Here is a 9,327-nt window from a genome sequence, read left to right as displayed (position 1 = left end):
GAATTTGGGGAGATCCTTCAGCTTATCGTAGATGTTCCAATACTTGAACCCCTTCGACAAGTACTTGCCACAATACCTCTGCATGGCCTCATCTCGGACCATATGCTCGTTCTGGCCACTGGGCATGTCGGCCAACAAGTTAGAATAAATACCGTTGAAGTGGCCGCAGTCCCTCATGAGGCGCTCCCAATGCCGACGGATCGCCTCGCCGCCATGGTCCTTCATTGAGGCGGTCTTGTGGCTCCTGTACTTCGCGGCAACCCGCTCCCGGAATATGATCTCGGTGCCCGTAGTTGCTTTGCGCTCCGCGTTCGTGACGTGTCCGCCCAGCAGGTGGCTATCGGCCTCGGACTCTTGCGAGTGTAAGTAGTCCTTACCCGATTCGGCCTCTCATCGGAACCCGTATCTCGCCGCAGCGGCTCGGTGGGCGTTTCTTCCACCTCGAAGTCCTCCGCGCTCGAGTGTCGCGGCCTGAGATTCTTGGTCGCCCGGGGTTGATCCGGGGGTGTCGAACTGGGGCCGATACACATCGTCGGCTGGAGAGGGCATTCTGCGGCATAGTTGAAGTACGGAGAACGTCTCCGCGCCGGAGGAGTCTGCAAAGGAGACGGACCCGTGTATGGAAGTTGGCCGGGAGGAGAACCCATCGCTAACAACGAGTGCATCCACTGCTCGTTTGCTTCATCCATGTTGGGAATTTGTGAACTCGACTCTTTCCCCTTACCCTTACCCTTACCCGAGCGGGAATTTTTCTTCCAAAAGCTCATAATTTGATGAAGATTGAAGATTGGGAGAAGAGATTGAAAATGGAGAGAATGAAGATTGTGGGTGATGAATGGAGGAAGTGGAGGAAATATTTATAGGGGTGGGATGTAAAAATAGCCGTTGGGCCGAAAAAAAAAAAAAAAAAAAAAATTTAAATATCGCCGATTTATCGCCGAGCGTCGCCCACAATGGCCGGCGATCGCTCGGCGATAATCCGGCGATAAAACGCCGGTTGGCGAAAAAACGGTAACATTATCGCCGAATTATCGCCGTTTTCACCACAACGGCCGGCGATTTATCGCCGGATTTTCGCCACCCCCATTGGGAGTGCTCTAAGAGCATTTTTGGACGATGAAATTCTACTAGTTGTTAAGTCATTTTCCTCAAATTAATCAAAAGGTTTGGAGTTTAAGTAATTTCAAATATTTGAGTGGTGAGTTGTTACTAAAAATATTTGTAAATTTCATTATGAGAGAAATCAATGTCGTAAAGTAATTAGCACGAAATTTATAATGAACAAATCGAAGGTATCGTTGAAATTAATTTAGACATTTCGCTTTCAGGTTTCATTTATTCTATAGCGACTTAAAAGAGTAACAACCATGTTTGTCGTTGTTCAATTTCAAGTTGAAAAAACAAGTGTAAATATGGAAACATGAATCGATTGGGCGTGTAGCATGGGCTCTATTGATTGATTGGTGCAAAATGTCCAAGTTATATGAATACAAGAACTTAGTTACGATTCAAAGCAAAAAAAAATAAAAAAGCTTCTTTTTGAGATACAGGCATACAGCTGTGGGTAACACAAATAAGATCTATATTTTCAAAAAGATTATCTTAATGTTTTTTGCAAGTAGGAAATGTCAAAATCAAAGAACTTGACTATGTAGCTCGTAATATGGGCTTGTTTCCAAATGTACATCAAAGTCGTTTGGATTAAAATTTTTAGTTAGGTGAAAGAATTTCACTACTTACATAGGAATGTAGGATTAAATTGAAACTGTCGATTCAATTTGCAATTGAACTTGCAGTTCTAATTTGGTACCATAAATGTTTTAATGTGTTGAAACTGAAATTGGCTATACCAATTCAACCGATATCATTCCATTCAAGAATTTTTGGAACCATAACCAGCAATCAACCGCCTATGTTGGGCCAAAACCAATAAACCATGATAAATAAATAAAAAAAATCAGAAAAAACCTTGAAAAAAAACTGAAAATCAGTAAATGTTGGCTAAAATCGACCAAAGCCCTTGATTTAAAATGGAAACTGGATTCGTCAGTTATGGGTTCAAAACCGAATTTGTGAATCTACTTACGGTTTCATTTCCCTTGTTTGGAATCGGCGATTCTAGAACGAGAGTACCAGTAATAATCAAATATTCCCTCAATCCACAATAAATAGTAGTAGTATCATTTTGGTTTATTCATCAAAATTAGTCTATATGTATTTATATAAATTTTTTAATTGCCGAAAATCTCATTTTTATTAGAAATTCTTTAATCACATTCTTTTTTACTTCCGGCATGTTTGATAGCCCAAGTTAGAAAATCCAAGAAAATAAGATCAGAAAATAAACCAAATGTTATAGGTGGGCTTTCATTTTTTGGAAAAAATACCCAATTAATATTTATATTTATATATCATGCTAACCCTAACCTTCACTGTAACCTCTCCCATTGCTGCTGCTCTCTCTCTTGATTCATTCAATCAATCGATTAATCAATCATGGGTAAGGTCCACGGTTCGTTGGCACGTGCCGGTAAGGTGAGAGGGCAGACGCCCAAGGTTGCGAAGCAGGACAAGAAGAAGAAGCCGCGCGGCCGAGCTCACAAGCGGATGCAGTACAATCGCCGTTTCGTCACCGCCGGTAATCTCACTCTTCTCTTGTGTGTTTTTTTGCTAGAATTCTGTTGCATTATGACCTAATTGTGTTTTATTGAATTTACCATAATGTATTGTTTGCATTTAGCATGATTGTATTTGTTTGATTTTTTCTTCTGAATTGGGGATTATAGGATTGGAAATTGAACCCTAGTTTCAGTGATGTGTTTGATTAGATATGTATCATTATGAATGAATTGATATGTGGAAAGAAGAGGGGACGAAATTCATAAGCTGGTATTCGTGTATTTGTTGCAGTTGTTGGCTTTGGAAAGAAGAGGGGACCGAATTCATCTGAGAAGTAATTGGTGAAGAGATTTTTATTGGTTTGATTTCATCATGTAGTATTGTTATTTACTTTGTCCTATCATTTTGAATATAAAGATTGGATTTTTATTTCTATTTGCCTTCCTTTTGTGAAAGAATTTGCTTATCTCTGAGCTTTCTTGATAGTTTGAACAGCCATTATCAGTAAATCGCAGTATTTATGTTTGGTTTCGATTGGTACAACGAACTGGCTGGGGAAGTACTCTATGAATCAAGTTACATGAGAATCTAGTTATTTCCTCTCAAAAGTTAAGTAGAAATAGGTAATATCCCAACATTCACTAAATATTGGCTATCCAAAATGGTTAGTTTTTGCTTGGCAAAAGAATTAGTTGGAGATGAATTTCTTAAGTATAACTAATTGGAAAACCAGTTGAGTTATGCAAGAACAAACTATTGAAACATTTAGGGGTGTTGTTGAACTAATCAAGTCCGTTGTTTTTAACCAATAATTGAAATTCTGGCTTTTGGTTAGTGTTTCTTTAAAAATTTGGTTTTCAATTCAAGGAATGAAGATGCGCAATGCAATTTGCGAGGATGATCACTTTGACCAAATTAATATACTTATTCATAGAATGAGAGAATGATGTTATTTATCCATTTTTCTTCATGCTAAGAAATCATATTGATACGAAGGGAAAATAGACAGCGATTACATACACACATTGCCCTAGGGCGTTCAAATGGCATATGGCAAGATTTTAAAAAAATTCAATTATTTTCGATAAACAAATTTATCAAAATGTTAGAATTTCAGTATTGCATTATAATCTCATATAGGGACAGAGATTGGTATAAAAGAAAGGATAGTGAGTAATTTTTTATCAAGAAATTATGGGTTAATAGGATATTATGATTAATTAGCTGGCAAAAAAAGTATACAGAAAAAAATTCCGACCTACCGGATTCGAACCAGTGACCTAAGGATATCAGCACAAACTACAGTCCTCCGCTCTACCAACTGAGCTAAGGTCGGATGTGTTAAAATCTGTCAAATTTATATAACTTACACTAGGAAACTTCATTTTCTCAAGTAATTGATTAACATTTCTTTTTTATTGCTTATATTATTACAACTACTCTCGTAGTAGAATGATTAGTTGGAGTCTGTGATGAGTATAAGTACTATGTTTTGGCCAATCCGAGCCAAGGGTAAATTTCGAATCAGTGGCCTGAATCGACACTTACTATTGTAACCCCAAGGGTAATTCGATTTAATGAATTAGAGATAACATAATCGCATAATATGTTGTTTGTTTAATAGATATGATATTATGATCTGATATTGAAAACATAATTTTAAGATAGAGATATACACAAATTCTAAATTTCAATTCTAAATAAAACACAAAATTTCTTATTTAGCCAATCTTATAAAGCCAACTCATAACAGGTCAATATGCGGAAGAATCTCTGAAGATCACAATTTTTTAAACAAAATAAAAATAAAAATTATTCCCCTCATTTTCATACATAACACTATGCATTCACATTTGAAGTTGTATGAATAGATCATATGATCCACTAATATATGATCAACTCAATCTTTTGAGAACCTCCTCTTTCATCTCAACTCACTATTCCGGGAAGGTTCCCGTGAGTCGAATATGGTCCAACGTACGTCGTAGACCATACCTATTCACGGCTGCCATGGCGGCTCTATACCCCCCTCCATATGCTGGAGATGCATCGTGGGCGATCTGGTGCATAAAAAACTCGCCTAGCTTGTTCTCGACAGTCGACTTACCTCCCTTCTTGGATGCTGACCAAGGAGAATATGACGATGATGAGGAGGAGGAAGACGAAGCTGTAAAGGTGGTGGATGGTATGCTCAATACCTCTGACTCCAGCCATAGGCGCGCGAGCACTTGACAGATACCTTCTTCCACCTCGTGCCTCAGATGGCGATAGCCTGCATAGTGCCATAAGTGGAATGACTTATTTAACATAGAAGGCGCGTACAAACCATCATTAATGTGAAGTGAGACACCATTTTAAGGGCTCGGATCAATACCATTGAGACGTAGCCATCCGTGCATCAGCTCGTGTGCAAGGATTGCTCCAGTCAGCAACCTGCAGCAACAATTGGTTAAACACATTCAACGTTGCAAACCCGAGATCTAGCTAGACAGTAGTTACCTTGGAAGGCCATACAAAACCAGAATGGCTGTAACATCACACCTCCTAACCAGCTTCTGCAGTTGTGTCCTCATTCCCACTAGTCCACACCGCTCCATTCTTGGCCTTCTCGACACCTGAATATTGGTCGTACGACACAGAATTTGAAACAAACAACCTAATAAAACTTCTGTTGAAGGAAAGAATGATCCAATGCTACTGGAGAAGAGCTTACACTAGTAACAGTTTGCTCTTCGGATAAGCATAAGCCTCTTGTTTCCGGCATGTGATGATAGCCCTGCAAAATGGTAGTCATTCGTATAAATAATACTACTAGTAATCAACAATACAAAAAAATGGATATGGAGAAAATACTTACATGCTTCTCGCCCTCAATGGCCTCGTTAAGGGCTATTCTTTCAACAAGAAGCATTGGAATTTGCTGATCAATCCTCATGTTCAGTCCCTCATAGTAGTCCCTAATGGCATGGTACAACGGCTGGCAGTCACCGGTGTCCATGATAGCCGACTCCATACACTCCAAGCATATGCTACGACTATCTCCCAGCGATATGTATCTAGTATTCCATGACTTCAAAGTTGAAACAACAAAAAACTGTAAGCTTAAGAATTTCATTTAACAGTGTAAAAATGACAAAAAATGTATACCTCCAAACGTTCGCAACTGCAACACCTAGCTGTGTTGTCGTGTTCGTGTGAAGGACAGTACTTTTGAGACCAGAACGGGTGGCATCTGTATTCGATCAAGCCAGCTCCATTAGTGGGAATCTGCAGATTTAATGGACAGTAGCAAATTAATGTGAATAATCTGATTTCAATGACTGGGAGTTAAATAAATGGATGATGTTACTTACAAACTGATGACAGACTTCACATTTTGGATGAGTGAGCTCCTTGAAGCAAGACTTGTGGTATGTGTCTTTTCCTGACAAAGAGAACTATACTAAACAAAAAGAATTGCATATTAAAAAAGGTTCGATGATAACGTTCGATTGATATGAGCAGTACTAACTAAAGACCAAAGGACCAAAATACCTCAAGCTCAGTAATAGGGTGACCACACGCGAAGCAGCAGAAGCACTCGGGATGAAAAAATGTCCCCATGCATCCGAGATAGTTCCCCTGCACGATTTCACGTTCGCACCCTCCACACTTTCTGCAAAAGATCACTGCATCATTGACAGGAAAAACTAGAAATTTGTGAAGAAATTTTCAAGATCTCTTGGCAGAAATTGTGTAAAAAAAAGTACCTATAGGCCTCCGGATAATAGTCTCTAGGGCCATACTGAGGGTTATATGGGGCTGAGTTTAAACTGTCGTGAAGTGTTCTCGCTAGATCTTCATCGTTGGCAGTTCTCCATCTATAGCCTGCACAGTTAAGTCCATCACCTTAGATTTCACTCATTATGTGGTTGCTGTTGAGGATGAAAACAAGAAGATATTACCATTCGGTTTGCTTAGATCTTCGTTCAAAGAGGCAGCTACTGCGCGATCTAATTCCTCTTTCTCTCTATTGGCCCGAGACCGGTCATCCTGCAGGCCCAACCAGCGAAAGTTTAACAATCGAAAACTGTTCATTCGTTGTCAATGAACTTTCCATTTCTTATTGTTTTCGATCAAGCCATGCAAATTCAAACTTTGTAGAATAATGCAATATGCAATTATCAAAGATAATAGTACAGAATTATGACAACAAAAGGCAGGATCATATAATAATTAAGCACTAATTAGTTCTTTTTCTGATCTCCAATAGTATGTGTGGTTTAGCTCTATCCAAGATCTACTTTTCTTTCTTTGGGATAATGCAGTTGACAACTCAGTTGGATTTAAGATAAGAAAATCTTAGAAGATAAAAAAAATATCTAAAGTAGGATAAGTATATGATACCAATTTGAAACATCTCTATTGATATATTCATATCAGGAATATATTCCACCTATCTTCAAACCGCACTTTTAAATTCAAAATCTTAAGATAGAGCACAAAAATAATCACTAAAGTATAATATTCCAACAGCAGACAACTAGTGATGAAAATTCTACATTGAAAGATGAACATAAGGCACATTTAGAGACAGAGGGATCAATACCGAAGATCTAGTTGGGGCTCGTAAGATGACATTTCCATCACCGGGCTGTTGCACCCCCGTTGCAGCTCTCCTTCTACTACCTCCACCTTGGAAAACCTTGCTCAGCCATCTCATGAGGCGCGACTTCCTCTCTCCGTACGAAGAGACGATATTCCCTGCTTAAACCCCACAATTAATACATAAATTTCTTAATGCTTGAACAGTTAGTTATACAAGAGTGAAGAAAAGTAGCCCAAACCTCAAAAAAACTGAAAACTAAACTAAGAACTAGATCAAAATGCAGCCTCAAATAGCCCTTACACATAGTTATGATTAATCCAGATTATACAGAAACAACCTTCTTGATGCATAACTGATATAAATATGAATAAGGGCATTACTAAATTGGCAAAAAGGTATAATCTTGAGGCAAACAGAAGCAAAATTCATCCCTCAAAACAAAAATATCATGTGGGAATTGTGAAAAAAGGCAAAATTTGTTAAGTTAGTTAGGAAAAAAGGAGAAATTCATACCATAAATGCAAGGCTGGGCAAGGTGGTTGACATTTGAGGAAGACATGAGGTATTTCCAGGTTGAAGAGAAGGTTGTAAAAATTTTCAATGGTGAAAGGGACTGAGAGAGGAGGAGGGGAGAGAGAGGAAGAGGAAAACAGCATTGTAAATAAAGGTGGAGAAAAGAGAGAATCTGAGATGGGGGAAAGAGATTCTTGGCTTGGAGAAACAAGAGAAGAAAGTTAATGGTGGGAGAATCTGGTGATGAGGATTGAGGTCAGATCAGAAAAAGGAAGGGAATATGCAGAAAGGCTATGAATTTATCAACTTGAGTTTGAGTGAACTACAATCTTCTTGCCCACCACCTTTGGTGTTATCTTTCAACTTTACAACATGAATGCATATGGCTCTCACTAGAGTTTGATTTCACCTTTTCAGCTTTTATAACATTAACTAGCTAGAGAGTCCAGTCTAATGAATAATTAGGTATTTTTGGAATATGATTCGCAGGCAAATTAATACATGTTGAATACGAAGGATAATGAATGCAGAAGCGTACTTGTGTTCATGCCTCGATGAATCTCAAGTAGGGTTGAGCGTCTTGCAAATGATACGTATGAAAATGTAGATAAAGAGTTACTACTATGTTTCTCGTTTGGTACCTTCGGTTGATAGGAATGAGATACTATCACTTAGAGGTCATGGCCTCTTATATAGAGAACAAATTCATAGCTTTATTCTAACTTCAATTTCAACCATAACAAATAGAGTTATCTCCGCACCATTGGTCCTAATAATTGTTATAGATGATCGTTTGACCATCATATTTATATTAACTTATAAATCACGTAATCAGGTTATTCAATAGATAATCATAAATATGCACAATCGTAAGACGATTATATTGTACCATATTATAATAATTCGACACCTCGCATGGATTTCTTAGTGAAGTTCTAAAACATGTTATATCTCTAGTGAAAAATGAGACCTAAAGACTAAAGTCACCTTTGATGTATATTTTTATGGTCTTTCACCTAGAAAGGAAAACAAGTCAAAAGTTGCAAATAATGGGGTTATCAACAATGAAAATGCTTTCAAACTTCTTCAATCACCATACTTAAAAAATAACAATATAGCCTCAAGACTAAGGGAATATTTGCATTTTTAGCATGTGAAAAATCTAAAAATCACTGGATAAAATTCTCATGACCGATTCATTTAAGGTATAGAATTGAAATCCTCCAGCCACCCCTAGTTTTAATTATTTCAAAAAATTTAATTTGTCAAACTTGAAATGTATTTTGTTTAATTGAAATTCTTCCTTTAGTAGAAGTTGAAACATATATAGGTAAACTAGTGTGGAAAGAATTCCATTGAGAAAAGGTATAATTATTATCATGCATTCTTCTTTTTTAAGCCAAGAAAAAAAGTGTAGTTATTAGATCAGCATGATACTTGGCTTTATTAAAGAAGGGAGACAAATGGCGAATCTATCATAAAGATTAGATCTGTCTGCTGCAAGAATAATCAGCCTTGTTTCAAAACACATTTAACTTAAAATTTAATTTTCAATTATGTAAAGTTTAAGATATATTCTATTCCTTTCAACGATATGAACTAACTTG

At 37.6% G+C, this 9,327-nt stretch overlaps 2 protein-coding genes and 1 non-coding gene across 4 annotated transcripts; 1 reads left to right on the top strand and 2 right to left on the bottom strand.

Annotated features, from left to right (window-relative positions):
- Positions 1–2,433: 2,433 nt before the first annotated feature.
- On the top strand, positions 2,434–3,054 carry LOC125201694 (40S ribosomal protein S30). Its single transcript, XM_048099907.1, has 2 exons — positions 2,434–2,638; positions 2,911–3,054. The coding sequence occupies exons 1-2, from the start codon at positions 2,497–2,499 to the stop codon at positions 2,955–2,957; spliced, it is 189 nt and encodes a 62-aa protein (XP_047955864.1). The 5' UTR covers positions 2,434–2,496; the 3' UTR covers positions 2,958–3,054.
- Positions 3,055–3,871: 817 nt separating this feature from the next.
- TRNAY-GUA lies at positions 3,872–3,955 on the bottom strand. The gene is given in 2 exon segments: positions 3,872–3,907; positions 3,919–3,955. It is a non-coding gene; the product is annotated as a tRNA-Tyr (tRNA).
- Positions 3,956–4,316: 361 nt separating this feature from the next.
- On the bottom strand, positions 4,317–7,947 carry LOC125208765 (protein DA1-related 2). 2 transcript variants are annotated; one of them, XM_048108348.1, is made up of 13 exons: positions 7,721–7,947; positions 7,208–7,362; positions 6,564–6,651; positions 6,369–6,486; positions 6,154–6,274; positions 5,973–6,056; positions 5,767–5,886; positions 5,477–5,689; positions 5,333–5,395; positions 5,119–5,234; positions 4,994–5,052; positions 4,818–4,891; positions 4,555–4,741 (listed from the first exon to the last, which is right to left on the bottom strand). In XM_048108348.1, the coding sequence occupies exons 1-13, from the start codon at positions 7,764–7,766 to the stop codon at positions 4,700–4,702; spliced, it is 1,299 nt and encodes a 432-aa protein (XP_047964305.1). In that variant the 5' UTR covers positions 7,767–7,947; the 3' UTR covers positions 4,555–4,699. The 2 variants fall into 2 exon arrangements, with proteins under 2 accessions (XP_047964304.1, XP_047964305.1); XM_048108347.1 differs by having other exon boundaries at positions 4,317–4,891; positions 7,721–7,941.
- Positions 7,948–9,327: the final 1,380 nt, after the last annotated feature.

Source organism: Salvia hispanica, chromosome 1 (assembly GCF_023119035.1).
Source record: "Salvia hispanica cultivar TCC Black 2014 chromosome 1, UniMelb_Shisp_WGS_1.0, whole genome shotgun sequence".
Classification (NCBI taxonomy): Eukaryota; Viridiplantae; Streptophyta; class Magnoliopsida; order Lamiales; family Lamiaceae; genus Salvia; species Salvia hispanica.
Note: the sequence above shows the minus strand (reverse complement) of the source record. Positions and strands in the feature narration are given on the sequence as shown.